The sequence below is a fragment of the Heloderma suspectum genome, chromosome 2 (genome assembly GCF_057233095.1).
Source record: "Heloderma suspectum isolate Gila_16-S chromosome 2, 16-S_ref, whole genome shotgun sequence".
NCBI lineage: Eukaryota > Metazoa > Chordata > Lepidosauria > Squamata > Helodermatidae > Heloderma > Heloderma suspectum.
In genome coordinates this window covers 248,116,831-248,139,325 of record NC_139459.1, presented here as the reverse complement: position 1 = coordinate 248,139,325, position 22,495 = coordinate 248,116,831, and the positions used below count along the sequence as shown (strand labels likewise).

At 45.1% G+C, this 22,495-nt stretch overlaps 1 protein-coding gene across 1 annotated transcript in view; it reads right to left on the bottom strand.

The window, feature by feature from the left end:
- The window catches only part of CREBRF (CREB3 regulatory factor), a 48,482-nt gene that overhangs the window by 8,020 nt on the left and 17,967 nt on the right, over positions 1-22,495 (bottom strand). The window contains exons 2-4 of the mRNA XM_084838698.1: positions 12,922-13,109; positions 4,304-4,429; positions 1,436-2,504 (exon numbers count right to left, since the gene is read on the bottom strand). Coding sequence (XP_084694824.1) covers positions 1,436-2,504; positions 4,304-4,429; positions 12,922-13,035 — 1,309 coding nt within the window. The 5' untranslated portion in view covers positions 13,036-13,109. The remainder of the gene's footprint in view (positions 1-1,435; positions 2,505-4,303; positions 4,430-12,921; positions 13,110-22,495) is intronic.

The window sequence follows — 22,495 nt, the reverse complement described above, 5'->3', positions numbered from 1 at the left end:
TGAAGAATTGTCAGAGGTTTTATTAGGCAAACCTCTCAGCCTTTCTGTTCCTAAGTGGAGGCTGAAGCCAGCAGCAATTCCCTAGCTCTAGGGTCTCCAATGTAGAGCCTGTGGGAACATCTCTCTTGGTGCCCATCAGGCCCCCTGTCTCTCCTGATCTTTATTTTATGTCTTAAGATTTTTAAAAGTTACACTTTTAAAAAAAATTGGGAGGCTGGCATGCTGCAAAGCAAAGCGCTGCCCTCCAGCATTATCTTTATTTGGGTTCAAAAAAGTAGTTTTGTACTTTGGACTGAGACCTCCACCTTTGCCTTGTACTTAGGTTCTTGAGAAAGTTACTTTAATCTTACCAGTTTGCCTTCTGGGAAATGAGTATTTTGTAACTGGCCATGCTCACTATGGTAGCCATTTTATGAATGGGCAACCTCCCCATGACAGCCACCCATGACACGCCTTCAAAATTCCAAATGTGCCCATTGACCCAAAAAGGTCGGGGAGCCCTGTCTAGCTCCTCTGCCTCCTTCTCAACGATCCCTTCTCAGCCAGCATTTTACCTTTTCTAGTCTCATATTAAAATGTATAAATGGCTTCACAGAAGAGATGCAACATGCCCATTCCACAAAAAGTCATTTGTGCCTGGCATCTGTTATGCTCATGCAAAATAGAAGTTAAATTGAGGTATACATGTGTATGTTTGCTAGAGGGCTACAGCTCATGAATGATTCTCACTAGGCCTAACTCCTGCTTTATACCTATTGTGCACCAGAAAGAGAGCCACATATTTTAGATGTTAACAAATAAGTTTATCTCAATACTTCGGAAGCAGCAACATTTAGCCAGTTACAGCAACAGGCAGTGTTGTATCCGCTTTCAAGGTTTCAGTTGCTCCTTCCTTTAACAAAATGCTTTTCCTGCCATTTACTTAGGAAAATTTTATTCAAGTGCCCTTGCCTCTTTACATATGACAATGACTATGAAGTATATTATGGACAATAATCGCTAGGATCTACCAAATTCTTACATAAGACAAAACTGTCTTTCCGTACAGGTCAAAAAGCAACTCTGAATGGAAATTTTAAAGAGTCTAATAATGCATTCTATTCAACAGCTTACCAAACAAGACCATCCTAGTTAGTTCTAGATAAGACACTAAAGTTAGGGGAAAGGACTGACAAGACAACACTGCTGCATTCTAGGCTCCTCTTCTTTCAGTCACCTCAGGCAGGGATACAAGCTAGTCTGTTTAGCTGGAGGGAGGGGGCCACCAAATTCTTTATATGGTAATGTGTATTGCCTGCAGAGTTAGGATTGCAAAGTGATTTAAAACTGTTCTACAAAAAGAGCTATGTGGGTCATCATCCTTGCCAACATAAAAATGCCCCCCTTCGGTCCTCTACTTGCAGCAGCCTGGCTCCAGACCACAACAAACAATTACCTGGTTCAGAGAAAGTATCACTGATGTCATCATCTTTGTCATCCTCATAATCCTCCTCCTCCTCGTCATCGTTTTCAGACAGTTCATGCTCACTTCCAAAGCCTTCATCGTGATCCTCATCCTCCACCTCTTCTTCGTCATCTTCATCCTCATCAGGATCAGCTTTGCTTGCCTGCTCACCCAAACCATCAGTGACAAAGAGAGAATAGTTATGTTCTTCTTTTTTCTGTGAAGGATCTGAAACAGAGGTGCTGGCAGAGAGGCTGCTCCCCTCAGCAATTAGTCCTGGAGTTTCCTGGGGTGGAGTGAGGAGCAGAGCCTGAGTCTCTTTAAAAGGCAACACAGGAGCACTGTGAGTAAGGAGGGAGTCATTCCCTTTCCGCTCTTGCTTCTTTGCTACAGCTCCGCAGTAGCAAGTGTTTTCTTTTGCAGCGTCAGTGTTCGCCTGGTTCATGGCAGACCTGCTCTGGTGTACCGGATTTATCTTTACTTTTGCCTTTTTAACATAGTCTTTACATTCAACATGAACGTTCACCTTCTCGTTATTGTACACATTGGTCTTCACCATGATTTGTGTGCTTGAATTGGGCTTGCTTGCTTTTTGGGCAAATTCTGATAAAGGTGCCTCAGCCTGAACAGTCTTAGATGAACAAACTGGAGCTGCTGCTCTGGTTGCAATTTTCTTTGTTGGCAGAGAAGTTAACTGGGTTTGTTTTACACTGAACAGCAATTCTGGGTAGCACAGTGGATCTGAGACAGGCTGAGAGTCCTCACTGTTAAGTTGAGCCAGAGTTGGAGTTTTACTTATCACGTCTTCGTCCTGGTATGGGCTTGAAAAATCATCAAGACCCAAATAGTCCACTTCTTTTGTTCCCCAAATATCACAGCTGGTTAATTTGGTATACTTCGTCAAATCTTCACAGTAAGTGTCCCACTGCTCCCAGTTTCCGGAGAAAGACATTTCAGTATCCAGAATGTCTGTAAAAGACTCCAAGTTCTCGAGATCTTTACAGTCCTCTGCAGAAAGGAGGTTGTCCCTGGAACTCTGCTGGTAATCCATTCCTCTGTCCTACACAAACAGGTTAAAAAATGAAAGTAAATAATGGTAAATTTGTTTTCTCTCCAGGTTCTCATCCCACCCTCCAGCCTTAACCACACTTTTTAAAAGGCTAATTTATTGAAGTGTTATCATATATTTCTTCAAAACCTACAAGTATCTAAATGGAGGATAATACAAATCATTTAAGGTTGTAATCCTAAAAACAGACTTACTAGGGAGTAAGTCCCTGAACACAAGCATAGGAATATGCTATTTGTCAGCTTTGAATCAAAGGCTTTTGAGAAGTCAGCAGTTCCTACCAGTAAGGAAACCCCATAAATTCTAGTTGACCACAAACAAGTTCTCTCTTAAACTGGAAAAGCCAATTATCAATGACACTGGGTAAATTAGTACCAGAAACAAAAGGATAAGAGACCCCCACATTAGTCAAGTACAATCCCATAACATCCGGACTCCCAAGAACCCTATTTTTGTTGGATTAATAAAATACAAAAACCTGGCAGAATAGAAAAGGGCAACCAAAATTACCAGGGGTCTCAAGCAATTCCCTGATGAGAAAGGGTTACTGTATGTTTGGGCTATTTAATTTAGAAATAAGGTGAGCAAGGGGACATATGATAGAGATTTATAAAATTATGCACAGTGTGGAGAAAACACTTTCATATAGTATTATTCATATAGTAATAATATAGTATTAGAACCTGCGGTCATCTGTGAAGCTAAATGATGAGAGATTGAGGACAGACAAAAAGTACTTCACACAGTGCATAGTTAAAATATGGAATTCTCTGCCACAACATGCGGTGATGGCTACCAGTGTGTACAGTTTTAAAGGGGTTAGACAAATTCATGGATGATAACACTATCAGTGGGTACTAGTCATGATTCCCGCACTTGAACTTGATATTGCTATCAATGGTTACTAGTCTACCTGCAGGATCAGAGGCAGTATACCTATGGATGCCAGTTGCTGGAGAACAGCAGGAGAGGGCTACTGCCTTCATATCCTGTTTTTGGGCTTCCTGGAGGCATCTGGCTGGCTGCTCTGGGAAACAGGATGCTGGACCAGACATACCTTTAGTCTGATCCAGGAGGATTGTTCTTATGTCCTTATTAGTTACTTTTTAGTAGCCTTCTTATAAAAGCCTAATTATTTTAGCCATAAGTTCTGGTCAGAAAATGCTGAAGGGCCCAAACATGATTAGCTTAAGGAACACATTGTTGCCCTAAATAAACAGTACTAATACAGGACAAGTAGCATTGTTTTTTAAATACTAGGAAAAAACATTCCAACAGAAAGGGCAGTCTGGCACTGCAACGAGTTGTCAAGCAAGCTTGTGGAAGCTTTTAAGTTGGAGGGTTTCAAGGACTGAGTTTTTATAGGGGTTCTTTAGGAACAACAGGCTCTACACAGGTCTGGACTAGATAATCCACTGGGTAACTTCCATCTCTCATTCTGCTTCTCACTTATTTTCTTTTAAAAAAAGAATAAATGACTTTTCTAATCCCTAACCACTTCCAATTCCCCTTAGATGTAGTACTGTAAGAAAATGATGACTTGAAGTCTGCTCAGGAAGCAGCTCCTCGCTAGAAGGTATGTCAATGCTTTTCTTTTCTTAGTCAGCTTTGTCAGCCTTTCATTGGCGAGTTGCCACTGTTGCTGAGCTTATGAATGGTTAAATTTAATAGAGAAGCAAGGCACACTAAACTGGCCTTAAATGAACCAATCTCCAGAAGGCATATCTCCTCTCATTGGAGAAAGGCTAAGCTATGCTTTATGTGGTCAGAGGAAAATAAAAATAACTTACCACTTCATACATGAAATCTGGATCAGAACTGTTAGCCAAGAGATCTGTGCTCATCAAGGTCTGTTCTGAAAACATGTGGTTTCGAAAGGCATCCCCAAAAGGAGGGTCCATTCCACTCACACTAGGCTATAATACATTATTATTAGTTTGAAATACAAACAACCCCAGTTTTATAACAAAAATATCAGTCCTATCTGGTGATAGTTAAACATTTCCCTCTAATGTCACATATTTTCCCATTCTTTCCCCTTAAATAATAGCATCTCATTACAACAGGAACTCCGGATCCAGTGTGACAGTCTAACCACCTTTTAGCATGCTCTATACTTATTTTTAATTTAAACAACGGAACACTGACTGGTGCCCTGCAAACTATATACAAAGCAAATCAATCTAGCCTCTAGCACCTCAACCAAATTTTAATCAAAGTATGACTAAGATTTTGCATAGTTTCACATGAAAGGGAAATAAAAAACACAACCTTCATTTCTGCAATTTGTACTCCATCCTTCTATATCAAAATATACCCAAGATAGCACACAATAAAATGCAATTAAAAGCAGCATTTCAAGTTTAATGCAATATACAAATGTAGTTTAAAAAGCAGCACTGTAATAAAAAGAGAAGGACATTAAGGCAGACCATATCTTAGAAATGACCACTGGCATCAAACTGTTTTCGGAGCCTGTCTAAACGTAAGCAATGAAGTGACAAGGCAAACCTCTTGGAAGACCATTTCACATTCTGAGCACAGCAAACATAAAGGCCCTCTCTGTGGTACCCACCCACTGCACATCATGAGGCAGGGGGTCATAAAAAGCCTCAGAAGTCATTTAAAGGTTTGTGTGAAATGAATATTCTATACATTTGTGCTACATGTCAGACATTTGGAGAGGGACACTGTGTATATGTGATGATATTACAACAGGAACTCAGTTTAATGGCAGAAGCTCATTAAAGAGGGGGTATGGCGGAGAATTGAGCATTTTGAATTGAGCAATTGAGCTCAATTGAGCATTGAGCAGGGGGCTGGACTTGATGGCCTTGTAGGCCCCTTCCAACTCTACTATTCTATGATTCTATGATATGCCAATACTAGAAGCCTCTGAGCCAGGTTGGGAGACGAAGTGCTTAGTTTTAAAGGAGAACATAGCGGGCATAATGGAAACCGGGTGGAATGGCAAGAACCAGTGGGATACACTCAACTCTGGATAAAAATTCCAGTTGTTTTCCGGGCAAAATTCAAGGTGTTGGTTTTGACCTTTAAAACCCTATATGGTTCCAGCCCTGCCTATCTCAAGGAGCGCCTCCAGCAACACCAGACAGGCCACTCAACAAGATCAGCCTTGGATGGCCTTCTCTCTGTCCCATCAGCCAGCACAGCTAGGCTGGTGAGGATGAGGGAGAGGGCCTTCTCTGTGGTGGCCCCCACTCTGTGGAACTCCCTCCCTAAGGAACTCCACCATGCCCCCTCCTTAATGAGCTTCCACCATGCATTGAAAACTTGGTTGTTCAGGCAGGCATTTGGGGTGGGTTAGGGTATTTTTAAACAATGTTTTAATGTATAATTTTACTGTTTTAAATTGTACATTGCTCAGAGTGGCTGGGTGACCAGCCAGGTGGGCGATTAAGAAATTAATTAATTAATTAATTAAATAAGAACAGGGAAGGACATACTGGAGGTGGAGTTGCTCTGAACGTCAAAGAGCACATAGAGTCAAACAAAACTGAAATCTCAAAAGGGGTATACTCCTCCATAGAACCGTTGTGGATGGCAATACTATATTCCAAAAGTAATTAGGTATTGGAGACAAGCTATTACCACCCCCATCCCAAACCAAAATGCTCACGGTAATCTTGAGGGAGAATGAAATCCGGGAGACATCCAAAGGAGAAAATCTTGAAATAACAGGTGACTTCAAATTATCCTCACACAGACTAGGTAAATGTGTGTTTAGGCCACAGTGAAGAGGTAAAATGTCTAGGTACCCTAAATGGGTATTCCCTAGAACAGCTGGTCATGGAACCAACCAGTGGAGAGGCAACCCTGGACTAATTGGCACCTGGAACCTAGTGTAAGATGTTAAGTGTTGTGGAACAGATTATAAACCATGTCTCCAGTACTATCAGATACCATGTATATGTACGCATGAACGTGCCCAGGAAGGCCAGCAGTCACATTTTTTAAAGCTGAAAGGGAAACTCAAGAGGGTCAAATCTCTCCAAAACACTTTGGGAGTTATTCAAAACCACAATAAAGTAAGTTCATCTGGAATACTGCAGATCAAGAAAGGTGTCACCAAGTCGAGGAGGACGCGAGCAGAGTTACCAAGCAGAGTCAAGGAAGCTATTTAAGGGAAGAAGGCTTCATTCAGAAAATGGACCTCTTGCCCAAATGACAACAAAAAGGAATACAAACACTGGAAAAAGTAATGCAGACAATAAGGTATGCAGCAGCAGTAACAACCACAACAACGAAGAATGCGAGGAGCCTATTGCTAAAAGCATTAAGACCATCAATAAAAACCTTTAAATATACCAGAAGCAGGAAACTAGCTAGGAAGGCAGTTGGACTGTTGGATGACAAGGGAGTTAAAGGCATTGTAAAGAAGGATAAGGAGATTGCAGTGAAATTGAATGAATTCTTTTCATCATGGAAAATGTAGGCAAACACCCATGCTTGCACTAACATTTTCAGGAAGGGAGTCTGAGGAACTGAAGCAAATAGTGATGACAAGAGATGAATTTGTAGATCTAATTGACAAACTAAAAATTAACAGATCACTGGGGCCACATGGTATCCTTCTGAGAGTTCTTCAAGAGCTCAAATGTGAATTTGCTAAATTTCTAACAAAAATATGCAAGTTGTCCCTAGGATTGGCCTCCATACTTGAGGACTGAAAAAATGGCCAACCTAACACCAATTTTTAAAAAGTGATCTAGGGAGATGAAGGAAATCACAGGCCAGTTAGCTTAACACCTGTTCTGAGTAATAATATTTTCCATTATTTAAAAGCATTATTAAATATTATTGTAATATGTATTCTATTATTAAAAAAACAATTATTTTAAAGCATTATTAAAGATAAAATGATCAAGCATATAGAAGGACAAATCTTACTGAAGAAGAGTCTACACAGCATCTACAAAGAAAAGCCCTGTTCCATTAATCTTTTACACTTGAGAGTGTCATCAAGCATGTAGATGGAGTGATCCAGTAGACACTGTGTGTTGAATCCAATGTCACTAGAACTGACTTCTGCCGGCAGTGACTTCCGTCCTTGCCTCCCTCTTGCAGCTCTCCATGCATGCCCCAAACCTGCTCCAGAGGGCTCCCCTCAACCTTTTGGAGTAGATTTGGGTGGAGTGTTAGGGGAAAGGGAAATCCATTCTGCTTGCAGATGACCAGCATTTGATCCGAGCCCAGTATACTTAGACTTCCAAAAAGCTTTTAACCAAGTCCCTCACCAAAGACTCCTGAACAAACCTAGCAGTCATGGGATAGGAGGAGAGGTTCTCTTATGGATCAGTAACTGATTAAAGAAGAGAAAGCACAGTATGAATAAATGGCCAGTTCTCACAACGGAAGGATGTAAACAGTGGGGACCCCAAGGATCTGTACTGGGACCAATGCTTTTTAACTTGTTCATAAATGATCTGGTGAGGGGTGAGCAGTGAGATGGCCAAATTTGCTGGTGACACCCGATTATTTATGGTGGTAAAAATAAGAAGGGATTACAGAGAGCTCGGAACGGATTTCTCCAAACTGGATGAATGGATGTTAAAACGGCAAATGTGGTTCAGTGTAAGCAAGTAGAAAGTAATGCACATTGGGGGCAAAAAAACCCTACCAGGATGTGGTGATTGCCATCAGCGTAGATAGCTTTAAAAGGGGATTAGATAAATTAATGGAGAAGAAAGCAATCAATGGCGACTGGTCATGATGGCTATGTGTGATCTCCAGAATGGAGGCAGCATTCCTCTCAAACAATAGTTACTGGGAAACAACAGCAGGAGAGGACTGCTGCTCTTGTGTCCTGCTTGTGGGCATTTGGTAGGCTTTTGGTCTGATCCAGCAGGGCTTTTCTTACATTCCCTGGGTTTTATATGCTTTGCTCCAGCGTCACCCAATGGCATGTGCTTCATAACCATAAAGCTTTTACTGCTGGGTAATGCAAACACCCCCTTCATGGATCACTGCCTTGTTGTGGCGAAGGGGCTTGCGTAACTCAGTGAAGCCATAAGCTATGCCGTGCAGGGCCACCCAAGATGGACAGGTCATGGCGGAGAGTTCTGACAAAATGTGGTCCACTGGAGAAGGAAATGGCAACCCACTCCAGTTGTCAGGGTGGACACTGAGCCCATAGAATCCCAGAGTAGTTCTGATTCTGAGGAAGAGCAGTCGCTCCTGGGAGAGGAGCGAGCTCCTCTTTTCCAGGGCCCACAGCTGACGGAGATTCCTCCCACCAGCATTCCTAGATTAGAAAGCAGTCCAGGGAGTGACCGAGCAGAGATAGCAGACTTGGTGGATGCGCAACGCAGATGCAGAGAGCGGCGCCAGATGGAGGGCGCGGAAAGGAGGCGCAGTGCCCTGTTGGCGCGCAAACAACGGCTGCGCCCCGAGGATCCAAGGGAAAAGGGGAGGGACTCTCCCTAGTCCTTAAGTTCAGGGGTCTGCCAGTAATTCCCTTTCAAACGGGGACCAACTGTTTCAACTTAGGGCATAGGTACTCTGCTGCTCAGATCTAGTTGCTACCTGTAGAGTTGTTAAGTTGTAAAGGAAGAATAAAGCTTTGAAAGGAATCCCTTTGTCTGTGTCTGGACTTGGTTACTGGATTAGACTGAGAGAGGCCTCCAAGGAGCCCTTGACACCAGTATTCTTGCCAAGAAAACCCCATGGAACGTATCACAAGGCTAAAAGATATGACGCTGGAAGATGAGACCCTCAGGTTGGAAGGTGTCCAATATACTACTGGGGAAGAGCAGAGGGAATTTCCAAGTAGCACCAGAAAAAGTGAAGCGGCTGGGCCAAAGCTGAAAGGACACTCAGCTGTGGATGTGTCTGGTGGTGAAAAGAAAATCCGATGCTGTAAAGAACAATATTGTTTAGGAACCTGGAATGTCAGATCAATGAATCAAGGTAAGCTGGAGGTGGTCAAACATGAGATGGCAAGATTGAACATCGACATCTTGGGAATCAGCGAACTAAAATGGACAAGCATGGGCGAATTTAATTCAGGTGACCATTATATCTACTACTGTGGGCAAGAATCCCTTGGAAGAAGTGGAGTAGCACTCATAGTCAATAAAAGGGTGGGAAAAGCAGTACTGGAGTACAATCTCAAAAATGATAGAATGATCTCAGTACAAATCCAAGGCAAACCATTCAACATCACAGTAATTCAAGTCTATGCCCCAACCACTGAGGCCGAAGAAGCTGAGGTTGATCGGTTCCATGAAGACCTACAAGACCTTCTAGAACTAACACCAAAAAAAGATGTCCTTTTCATCATAGGGGATTGGAATGCCAAAGTAGGAAGTCAAGAAATCACCGGGATAACAGGCAAGCATGGCCTTGGTGTACAAAATGAAGCAGGACAAAGGCTAATAGAGTTTTGCCAAGAGAACACGCTGATCATAGCAAACTCTCTTTTCCAACAGCACAAGAGGCGATTCTACACATGGACATCACCAGATGGTCAATATCGAAATCAGATTGATTATGTCCTTTGCAGCCAGAGATGGAGAAGCTCTATACAGTCAGTAAAAACAAGACCTGGAGCTGACTGTGGCTCAGATCATGAGCTTCTCGTTGCAAAATTTCAGCTTAAATTGAAGAACGTAGGGAAAACCACTAAACCATTCAGGTATGACCTCAATCATATCCCTGATGAATATACAGTGGAGGTGAGGAATAGATTTCAGGGATTAGACCTGATAGACAGAGTGCCTGAGGAACTATGGACGGAGGTCCGTAACATTGTTCAGGAGGCAGCAACGAAATCCATCCCAAAGAAAAAGAAATGCAAGAAAGCAAAGTGGCTGTCTGATGAGGCTTTACAAGTAGCTCACGAAAGAAGGGAAGCGAAAAGCAAGGGAGAAAGGGGAAGATATATCCAACTGAATGCAGAGTTCCAGAGAATAGCAAGGAGAGACAAGAAGGCCTTCTTAAATGAACAATGCAAAGAAATCGAGGAAAACAACAGAATGGGAAAGACTAGAGATCTCTTCAAGAAAATCGGAGATCTCAAGGGAACGTTTTGCGCAAAGACGGGCATGATAAAGGACAAAGAAGGCAGGGACCTAACAGGAGCAGATGAGATTAAGAAGAGGTGGCAAGAATACACAGAAGAACTATACAGGAAAGATCTGAATGTCCCTGATAGCCATGATAGTGCGGTCCTTGAACTTGAGCCGGACATCCTAGAGAGTGAATTCAAGTGGGCCTTAGGAAGCATTACTAACAACAAAGCTAGTGGAGATGACAGTATTCCTGCTGAGCTATTTAAAATCCTAAACGATGATGCTGTTAAAGTGCTGCACTCAATATGCCAACAAATTTGGAACACTCAACAGTGGCCACAAGACTGGAAAAGGTCAGTTTACATTCCAATTCCAAAGAAGGGCAATGCCAAAGAGTGTTCAAACTACCGTACAATTGCGCTCATTTCACATGCCAGCAAGGTGATGCTCAAAATTAACTCATTAGATAACTTCAGTCAAACTGCTGTCATGCTCAGCCCCCACCCCATCGCTCAGTCAATAAAAGCCAGTTCCACATATTCACACTCTAGATATCCCAAAAAGAGAAGCCAAGATGCGGGATGTCAAAGGTAGAGCTAAGGCGAGGGAAGCTAGTTTGATTTAGTGGAAGCTAAAAGGTCAGTTTACATTCCAATTCCAAAGGGCAACGCCAAAGAGTGTTCAAACTGCAGCACAATTGCGCTCATATCACATGCCAGCAAGGTGATGCTCAAAATCCTACAAGCTAGGCTTCAGCAGTATGCGAACCGAGAACTACTGGAAGTACAAGCTGGGTTTCGAAGAGGCAGAGGAACTAGAGATCAAATCGCCAACATTCGCTGGATCATGGAGAAAGCAAGAGAATTCCAGAAAAACGCCTATTTCTTGCTTCATTGACTACGCTAAAGCCTTTGATTGTGTGGATCACAACAAACTGTGGCAAATTCTGAAAGAGATGGGAGTACCAGACCACCTTACCTGTCTCCTGAGAAACCTGTACGAGGGTCAAGAAGCAACAGTAAGAACCAGACATGGAACAACCAATTGGTTCAAAATTGGGAAAGGAGTATGACAAGGCTGCATATTGTCACCCTGCTTATTTAACTTATATGCAGAGTACATCATGAGAAACGCCAGGTGGGATGAATCACAGGTCGGAATTAAGATTGCTGGGAGAATTATCAACAACCTCAGATATGCAGACGATACCACCCTAATGGCAGAAAGCGAAGAGGATCTCAAGAGCCTCTTGTTGAGGGTGAAAGGGGAGAGTGCAAAAGCTGGTTTGAAACTCAACATTAAGAAAACGAAGATCATGGCATCTGGCCCCACCACTTCCTGGCATACAAAAGGGGAAGAAATGGAAGCAGTGACAGATTTTACTTTCTTGGGCTCCAAGATCACCGCAGACGGTGACTGTAGCCATGAAATTAAAAGACCCTTGCTCCTTGGGAGGAAAGCTATGGCAAACCTAGACAGCATAGTAAGAAGCAGAGACAGCACCTTGCTGACAAAGGTCCGTCTAATCAAAGCTATGGTTTTCCCAGTAGTAATGTATGGCTGTGAGAGCTGGACTATAAGGAAGGCTGAGCGCCGAAGAATTGATGCTTTCGAACTGTGGTGCTGACTGCACGGAGGTCAAATCAGTCAATCCTAAAGGAAATCAACCCTGAGTGCTCATTGGAAGGACATATACTGAAGCTGAAGCTCAAATATTTTGGCCACCTAATGCGAAGAGAAAACTCACTGGAAAAGACCCTGATCCTAGGAAAGATTGAAGGCAAAAGGAGAAGGGGACAGCAGAGGATGAGATGGCTAGATAGCATCACGGATGCAATGAATATGAACTTGAGCACACTCCTGGAGAGAGTGGAGGACAGGAAGGCCTGGCATGCTATGGTCCATGGGGTCACGAAGAGTTGGACATGACTTAAACGACTGAACAACAGCAAGAATGCAAACACAGCTTGCTCAGCCAAATTTCCCATAAAGGGGATGGATTGGAAGAGTAGGATATATATGCTTTAACTGAATAAAATAAAATAAAATAAAATAAGACAAACACATCCAGCCACAAAAGCTATGGAAACTGGTTATCCCTGATCTAAACGAATTTCCAAAATGCACTGCTTTGAAAGAATAATCATGATGCAAAAAGAATACTTTATTTCTTAACCAGGAAGTAGATTCTGCTTTTGTGCAGGCTTTTGTTTAAGCTGTTATTTTGCTGATGAAAAGGTGTGGAGATCTGCATGGCCACAATCACACCACACACATCATCTCCCCTTCTCTCTCACCACCCCCTCCATAAAAAGCCGACTACAATTTCTTGACTTCTTGCTTTCGGTAAGTAAATACAAATACTGGACACTTACCTGAGGCATTTCCAGGCCCAGGTCCTCCAAATCAAATTCCAACCTTTTTCTTTTCTTTCCTTGCAAATTCTGTTCCAGCTTTTCTTCAGGGTCAGTAGGCAGCATACAATTCATGCAATGCGGAGTTACAGAGTTTTTCTAGAAAAAGCTTCACTTTGACTACATGGAGCTCTTTCTCTAGGGACTTTCTGCATGAAATAAAAACAAAAGCAAAAATGTATTGTACATCAAATGTGGATCCTTTCTTTGATCATTTCTGAAGAAGGGAACTTTCCACTACCTAATAACCATCAACCTAATGCTAGAACAACACTAGGCAACCAGGCTTAGCCCGTTTATTATTTATTTATTTATATAGCACAATCAGCATGTGCGGCACTTTTCAAAGTACAAGACGCTAGGCCCCTGCTCCAAGGAGCTTACAATCTAAAACTTAATGCAGAGGAAGGGGAGGGAAATGAGTGAACAGGGAGAGAATTTTTGTTTCAGATATATGTAGTTAGGCTTAGTTACAGTAGGGCATGGGAACTAGGGGGTTGTGCAAAAGGTTTTACAGAAAAGAAAGCTTTTGAAGAGAGAAGGAAGTAAGAGAAAGGGTGGAGTTGTTGGAGGGAACAGGAGATCTTCCGACAGCTGAGAGTGTTGATACTGGAGGAGCAAAGGTTGTGGGCAGGGATGCATCAAGAGTGGAAATGTAAGGGGGTGCAAGGCCATGCAGGGCTTTGAACATAAGAATGGAGGAGCCTATACTGGATCAGAGACTAACAGAAAGCCAGTGTAGGAATTTAAGGAGGGGTGTCATGTGATCAGAGCAATGACAGAAGTGAATGATTTTGGCAGCAGAGTGTTGGACAGAGGTGAGACAACCAAAGTGAGACAATGGAAGACCAGACAGGAGAAGGTTACAGTGGTCAAGGTGAAAGATGACCAGGACATAAACCAGAGTGTTTGCCAAACCAAGAAAGGAAGGGTCGTATTTCTGCAGTAGCGTAAATGGTGGAATGACATGATTTGGCAATGGACTGAATATGGGGAGAAAATAGTAAAAGACAAGACTACAACTGAGTTGACGGTGACATTGCCAATATATATATGGAAAGTTTATGAAGAGAGGCTCCAGCAAAGGAGATCGTTACCTTGTCGTGTACTTAATGAGAAACGCCGGGTTGGATGAATCACAGGTCGGAATTAAGATTGCTGGGAGAATTATCAACAACCTCCGATATGCAGACGATACCACCCTAATGGCAGAAAGCGAAGAGGATCTCAAGAGCCTTTTGTTGAGGGTGAAAGAGGAGAGTGCAAAAGCTGGTTTGAAATTCAACATTAAAAAAACTAAGATCATGGCATCTGGCCCCATCACTTCCTGGCATATAGAAGGGGAAGAAATGGAAGCAGTGACAGATTTTACTTTCTTGGGCTCCAAGATCACCGCAGACAGTGACTGTAGTAGCCATGAGATTAAAAGACACTTGCTCCTTGGGAGGAAAGCTATGGCAAACCTAGACAGCATAGTATGAAGCAGAGACATCACCTTGCCGACAAAGGTCCGTCTAATCAAAGCTATGGTTTTCCCAGTAGTAAAGTATGGCTGTGAGAGCTGGACTATAAGGAAGGCTGAGCGCCAAAGAATTGATGCTTTTGAACTGTGGTGCTGGAGAAGACTCTTACGAGTCCCCTGGACTGCAAGGAGGTCAAATCAGTCCATCCTAAAGGAAATCAACCCTGAGTGCTCATTGGAAGGACAGATACTGAAGCTGAAGCTCAAATATTTTGGCCACCTAATGCGAAGAGAAAACTCTCTGGAAAAGACCCTGATGCTGGGAAAGACTGAAGGCAAAAGGAGAAGGGGACGGCAGAGGATGAGATGGCTAGATAGCATCACCGATGCAATGAATAGGGACTTGAGCACGCTCCAGGAGAGAGCGCAGGACAGGAAGGCCTGGCGTGCTATGGTCCATGGGGTCACGAAGAGTCGGACACGACTGAACAACAACAACAACCTTGTTGTGGTGCTGGAGCTTGAGCACCTTAATGATGCCATGAGCTAAACCGTGAAGGGACACCCAAGACAGGAAGGTCATGGCAGAGAGGTCAGACTAAATACGATCCCTGGGGAAGGTAACGGCAACCCACCCCAGTATTCTTGCCGTGAAAACTAAATGGATCAGTACAACCAGAGATATGTTGGTGTACCATCAGAAGATGGGACTCCCAGGTCAGAAGATGGTCAAAATGCTACTGGGGAGGAACAGAGGATAAGTTCAACTAGCCCCAGATGCGATGACGTAGCTAGCTCAAAGCTGAAAGAACGGCTAGTGGCTGACGGTGCTGGTGGTGAACAACGAATCCGATGTTCTAAAGATCAACACACTATAGGAGCCTGGAATGTAAGATCTATGAGCCAGGGCAAATTGGATGTGGTTATTGGGGAGATGTCAAGATTACATATAGACATGTTGGGTGTCAGTGAACTGAAATGGACTGGAATAGGCCACTTCACATCAGATGACCACCAGATCTACTACTGTGGACAAGAGGACCACAGAAAAAATGGAGTAGCCTTCATAATTAATAAAGTGGCTAAAGCAGTGCTTGGATACAATCCAAAAAAAAATAGAATGATCTCAATTCAAATTCAGGGTAAGCCATTCAACATCACAGTGATCCAAATATACGCCCCAACCACAGATGCTGAAGAAGCAGAAGTAGATCAGTCCTATGAGGATCTGCAGCACCTACTGGATAATATGCCAAAAAGAGATGTTATTTTCATTACAGGAGACTGGAATGCTAAGGTGGGTAGTCAAACGACACCTGGAATTACAGGCAAGCATGGTCTGGGATAACAAAATGAAGCAGGACATAGGCTGATAGAATTTTGCCAAGACAACTCACTGTGCATAACAAACACTCTCTTCCAACAACCTAAAAGATGACTTTATACATGGACTTCACCAGATGGTTGACACCAAAATCAGACTGACTACATCCTTTGTAGCCAAAGGTGGCGGACATCTATGCAGGTGGTAAAAACAAGACCTGGAGCTGACTGTAGTTCAGATCACAAACTTCTTATTGCACAATTTAGAATCAGACTAAAGAGAATAGGGAAGACCCACAGATCAGTTAGTTACAAGCTCACTAATATTCCTATGGCGTATTATGCAGTGGACATGAAGAATAGATTTAAGGGACTATTTAGTAGATAGGGTCCCGGAAGACCTATGGGATCCCGGAAGAACAGAAGTTCGCAACATTGTTCAGGAGGTGGCAACAAAAAACATCCCAAAGAAAAAGAAAACCAAGAAGGCAAGATGGCTGTCTGCTGAGACACTGGAAGTAGCCAGAGAAAGAAGGTGTCAGGAGCGCCCTGGTGGCCTCTTTCAGTGTACTCCAATAGCTAACTCAAGACACAGACAAAAGGATTCTTTTCAAGGCTTTAATCCTTTTACAACTTAATGACTCTTTCAGAGGCTAATCACCAGTGACTAAGCAAGGAACAGCAGAGTAGCCTATGCTCCATGTTAGGCAGTTGGTCCCCGTTTGAAGGGGAATCATGGGAAGACCCTGAACTTATGGGCTAGGGAGAGTTCCTCCCTCTTTCCCTTGGGTCCTCGGGATGTGACCGTTGCTTGCGCGCCAAACGAGCGCTACGCCTCCTTTCCAGCTGTCGTCGCTCCTGGCATCGGCGTCGAGTGTCCAGCAAGCCCCCCTCCCTCACTCTCTCACTGCCAGCGTCACTATCTCAGGAATGTTGGCAGGAGGAATCTCTGCCAGCTGCTGTGCCTGTGAGAGGTGAGTGCGGTCCTCTCCCACGGATTGCTGTTCCTCCTCAGAATCAGAACTGCTCTGGGGTTCTATCAGCTCAGTTTCCACCCTGACATCATCCCCGCTCCCATGAGGCCCCCCCTTGTGCTCCTCCCCTGGGGCCCCGGGTTTGTGGGGGTACAGCTGGTGGAAGCGCCTCAGCAGCAATGGAGCATGCACATTTTCTGTGGGTTCCAAGGACTGCTCATCTGGCCCGTACCCCTTCCAGTCCACTAGATATTGCAGGCGGCCGCAAGGAAGGCGGGAGTCCAGAATCTCTGCAACCTCAAACTCCTCCTCCTCTTCCACCAGCACTGGCGGTGGGGGGGAGCCAGCCAAGCGATGAGGGTCGCCAGAAACCAGGGGGGACAGCAAGGACCAATGAAAAACAGGATGGATCTTCATGGAGGGGGGGGGAGAGCCAGGTGAAAAGCAACAGGGTTAATCTGGGCCGTAATCTGGAAAGGCCCCGTGCGGCGAGGTGTGAGCTTCCTTGTGGGCGAGTGAGAGAGAAGGTATTGGGTGGACAACCAAACCCAGTCCCCCAGTTGCAGAGACGGACCCGGCTGGCGCCGCCGGTCCACAGAGGCCTTGTAGGCTGACTTGGCTTGCTCGAGGGAGTCCCGTAAGAGGTGGTGTACCGCTCGTAACTCCTCTAAGAAGTCATGGGCTGCCGGCACTGAAGAGGAAGCTAGGGTGGACGGGAAAGCCTTGGGGTGGTAACCAAAATTGGCAAAAAATGGAGTTTGGTGGGTGGAAGAATGGCAGGCATTGTTATAAGCAAATTCTGTGAGAGGCAGCAAGGAACACCAGTCATCTTGCTGGTAATTGACATAACAGTGTAAATATTGCTCCCGAGTCGCACTGGTGCGCTTGGTCTGACCGTCCGTCTGTGGGTGGTGGGCTGAGGAAAGATGGAGCATCACATGGAAAAGCCCAAGTAGCTCCCTCCAGAAATGGGCTGTGAATTGGGCCCCCCTATCCAAAATGAGACCCTCGGGCCATCTGTGGAGCCGGAAGACATGCGCTAAAAAAAGCTCCGCTGTCTCCCTGGCTGTGGGCAACCCAGAGCAGGGGATGAAATGGGCCATCTTAGAAAACAAATCCACCACCACCAGAATAGTGGTCTTACCATGTGAGCGAGGCAAGTCAGTGATGAAGTCAAGGGAGAGCAGTTTCCAAGGTCCTGAGGGGTAGACAGGGGGTGAAGCAAGCCTGTGGGCTTGCCTGAGGGGGCCTTCACCCGCTGGCAGGTTGGGCAGGAGGCAACATAGGTCTTGACGTCCCGACACACACGAGGCTACCAAAAATCCCCCGTCACTCCGTGCAGGGTCTTGGCGAAACCAAGATGCCCAGCGGTCAGGGAGACATGGCACTGATGGAGGACCTTCTCGTGGAGGGGTCTAGAAGGCACATACACCCAGCCGGAATGGTAAAGCAGGCCACCTTGCAAAGAGAAGGGGGTAGAGTGTGGGGGGGTAAAGGCTAGCCCCAATTCCTCCACTTTTGTGCGAACAAAAGCATCCCGAGCCTGTGCAGAGTGAAGGAGCTCCTCCCAAGAGCGAGGCACCGCAGCTGCCACCAGGCTCTGGGGAGGGAAGAATCAGAGAGGGGGGGATTTCCCTCACCCCCTGGCTGAAGGTCCGGCTTACGAGAAAGAGCATCTGCTTGTAGGTTGTTGGAGGCCTTCATATGGCAAATCTTAAGGTGGAAATGGGGAAAAAAAGCGACCACCTAATCTGCCGCTGGTTTAAGGCACGGGCTGTCTGAAGATGTTCCAGGTTGCGATGGTCGGTTCTAACTTCAACTGGGTGCTGCGCCCCCTCCAGCAGATGACGCCAGGTCTCCAAAGCGGACTTGATGGCCAACAGTTCCTTCTCCCAGATGGTATAATTCCTCTCAGACATGTTCATCTTCCTGGAGTGGTAGGCGCACGTTTGCAACCTGCTGCCCGCCTGATCTGGCTGAAAAAGCACCACCCCCACCACAAAGTCAGAGGCATCAGTTTGCACTACAAAAGGCTTCCTCGGGTCAGGATGTAACAGGATCGGCTCAGAACCAAAAAGCTTCTTAAGTTCCTCAAAAGCCTGTTGGGCAGATGCCGTCCAATGAAAAGGAGATTTCCTGCCCTTAAGGAGGTCTGTGAGAGGAGATGTCAGCCAAGCAAAGCTGGGCAGGAACTTTCTGTAAAAATTAGCAAACCTCAGAAAACGTTGCAAGTCCTTCTTGATGCAAGTCCTTTGCAGGATCCATCCTGATACCGTCAGCTGAGATAATGTAGCTGAGATAGTCCAAAGAGGTTAGGTCAAACACACATTTCTCCAGCTTGGCATACAGATGGTCCTCGCGGAGGCACTGGAGGACGGCAGAGACATGGTGCTGATGGGCGTGGGGGTCCTCAGAAAATATAAGTAAATCATCGAGATACACAATGAGGAAAGTGTACAAATAGTCCCGGAAGATGGCATTCATAAAACGCAAAAACGTGGGGGGGGGGGTGGCGCAGGCGAGCCCAAACGGCATCACTACGTATTCATATGCTCCGTACCGGGTGCCAAAACAGGTCTTCCACTCATCCCCCTCCCGGATGTGAATCAGATTGTAGGCGCCACGCAGGTCCAACTTTGTGAAAATCTTGGCTCGCCCCAGGTGCTCCAGCATCTCAGGTATGAGGGGGAGGGGGTACTTGTCAAGGATCGAGACCAAATTCAACACTCTGTAATCGTGCACCGGGCAGAGTTCTCCCGATTTTTTGGACACAAAGATGGTAGGGGCACAGGAAGAGGAGGAGGGGCGAATGAACCAATGTCTGAGGTTTGTGTCCAAAAACTCCTGTAGAGCTCGAAGTTCCGGCTCCAACATCGAATACAGCTGGCCAGTGGGGATGGTCGCCACAGGAATGAGGTTAATGGCACAGTCAAAAGGGCGGTGAGGGGGGAGCTGGTCGGCCTCCTCCTTGTCGAAAACATCCCGAAAAGCTGCATACTTCTCTAGGAAGTATCACAGTAGCTGAAGAACTGCTAGAAGGAGACGAGGAGGGGGAGGAAAGGGTTAAGGCCTAGGCTGGGACTGGCGCCTCGGTTGGGAGGCAATGCTCCCAGCAGTAGGGAGACGCAAACTCCACTTGCTGAAGCCCCCAAGAAATCTGAGGATTATGCTTAGAAAGCCAGGAAACACCCAGCACGATTGGGTAGTGGGGAACCTTGGCCAAGTGAAACTGAATCTGCTCAACGTGGGACTGGGTGCGCAGAGTGAGTGGCGCTGTAATCCGGGTCACTGCGCCTGAAGAAAGAGGACGCCCATCGATGGTCTCCACTGCCAAGGGGGCAGGAAGAGGCAGGGTAGGAATCTTATGGAGGAGGGTGAACGTTTCTTCCATGAAACTGGTCGTAGCCCCAGAGTCCACTAAAGCTAGGGCCTCCACCCCACCCCACTGGGAGGAGCGGAGGTGAACACGCAATAGCAGATGGGAGGGGGGGGTTGCGGAAGGTACCCACCAGGTGCGGAACCAACCCCCACACTGGAGACCCCCAACAGGCTTGGGGGGCAGCCTAGTCAGGCCTAAGGATGAGGAGGAGGAGGAGGAGGCAGTGGGGCTGCGAGTCTAGCGCGGCAGGTTTTGGCGAAATGTCCCAGCTTTCCACACTGAAAGCATCGGCCCTCCGCGCACCGCTGCTCTAGTTCCTCCGGCGGCAGCGGGGCTCCGGTAGCTCCCAGCTGCATTGGGGTCTCCTCCGTCCCCACCGCAGGGGCGGGGGAGGGGGCAGGAAATGGGGGGAAATGGGGGGGGATGGGAGGCTTATCAGTAGGGCCTTTGAGGAAGATCTTAATACCTGGGCAAGTTTATTTTGAAGAAGGCATCCCTAACAGACCCAGGTTAGCACCAGCACTTTGAATTATGCTTGGAAATAAAACAGGAGTCAGTGCAGCTGTTTTAAGATACATTCCATTTGCCTAGTCCAGTTCTGTAATCTAGTCAACGTATTCTGAACCAAATGAAGTTTCCAAACAGTCTTCAAAGGCAGCCCTGTGTAGAACACATTGCAGTAATCCAAACAGGATATTACCAGGACATGGTTGACTGTAGTCAGGCTATCTCTCTTCAAGAGGAGGCACAGCACCTCATTTTAATATTTTAGTATAAGTTCTAACATAGGGCCAAATGTTTATGCTTCTGAGAGATGGTACTCCCTAACACAATAATTGCCACAGAATATGCCATGAGACCCCTTCATGGATCACTGCCTTGTTGTGGCGAAGGGGCTTGCGTAACTCAGTGAAGCCATAAGCTATGCCGTGCAGGGCCACCCAAGACGGACAGGTCATGGTAGAGTTGTGACAAAATGTGGTCCACTGGAGAAGGAAATGGCAACCCACTCCAGTATTCTTGCCAAGAAAACCCCATGGAACATATCACAAGGCTAAAAGATATGACGCCAGAAGATGAGACCCTCAGGTCGAAAGGTGTCCAATATACTACTGGGGAAGAGCAGAGGGAATTTCCAAGTAGTGCCAGAAAGAGTGAAGCAGCTGGGTCAAAGCTGAAAGGACACTCAGCTGTGGATGTGTCTGGTGGTGAAAAGAAAGTCCGATGCTGTAAAGAACAATGTTGTTTAGGAACCTGGAATTGAATTTGAGCACACTCTGGGAGAGAGAGGAGGACAGGAAGGCCTGGCGTGCTATGGTCCATGGGGTCACGAAGAGTAGGACACGACTTAACGACTGATCAACAACAACCCCATGAGAAATAAAGTTTTTATGTGAATCCAAAAATACCCACTCACAGATAGAGATGTAAAATTTCCAGAAATTTTGAGGCCATGGAAAAAAGATGAGCTTTTTTCAGGATTTTCTGGGGGGGGGACAGAAATTTTGGGAAAAAATGAAAAATAAGCAATACTTATATTTTTAATGTTGTTTACAGATCTAAAGTCACTTTGTTGCTTTAAGACAGCCTTCTCCAACCTGGTGCCCTCCAGATATTTTGGACTTCAGATTCCATCAGCCTCAGGCAGCATGGCTAATGGTCAGGAATGCTGGGCACTATAAACCAAAACATCCATAGGGCACCGGGGGGGGGGGGGCGGGGGAGCTGCTTTAGGAACATAAAGCAGCCTTTCTGTTCCTGAAATTATTTCATGTATGACTTAGTTTGCTCATAAAATGATCATTACATTTTAAAAGTTTTTAAAGTAAACTCAGTAAATCTGTAATTATTGTCTGAATAGATTAAAACTACATTAAATGACTGCTAGAGCATCAGAAATGTAGGACTTTATAGAACAAACCCCAAAATGTAAAAAATGCACATTTACTGTCAAGAATTAACAATGGTGACTCTCATGCTGGGAAACTGAGCATAAATGTCTATCAGTAAAATATACTTTAGATCAGTAATGTTAATAAGAAATGAAAGAAATAACTATGCTGGGAATTTTACAGAGAGGATTAAAAAACATTTTCCCCATGGCTTCATTATTTCCAGGTATTTTACACTGCTAGTCTTTCTATAAAAGTGTTTTTATTACATAGTCTTTAGAAATCATTTTTTTGGTGGGGGGAGTATTCCGGGTAGCAATATATAAATACTTTGTCTTAAATTCTAAAAGAAAATATTTCATAATCCAAAGCTGTTTAATTTTTTGGATAAAAAACCAAAAACAGTTCTCAGAGAAAACAGAAAAACCAAAATTTTCCCAATTTTTCTCCTTTCTTTTTCCAGGCCTTCACATCTCTAATCACAGAAGAGGTTGCCCACTATAGC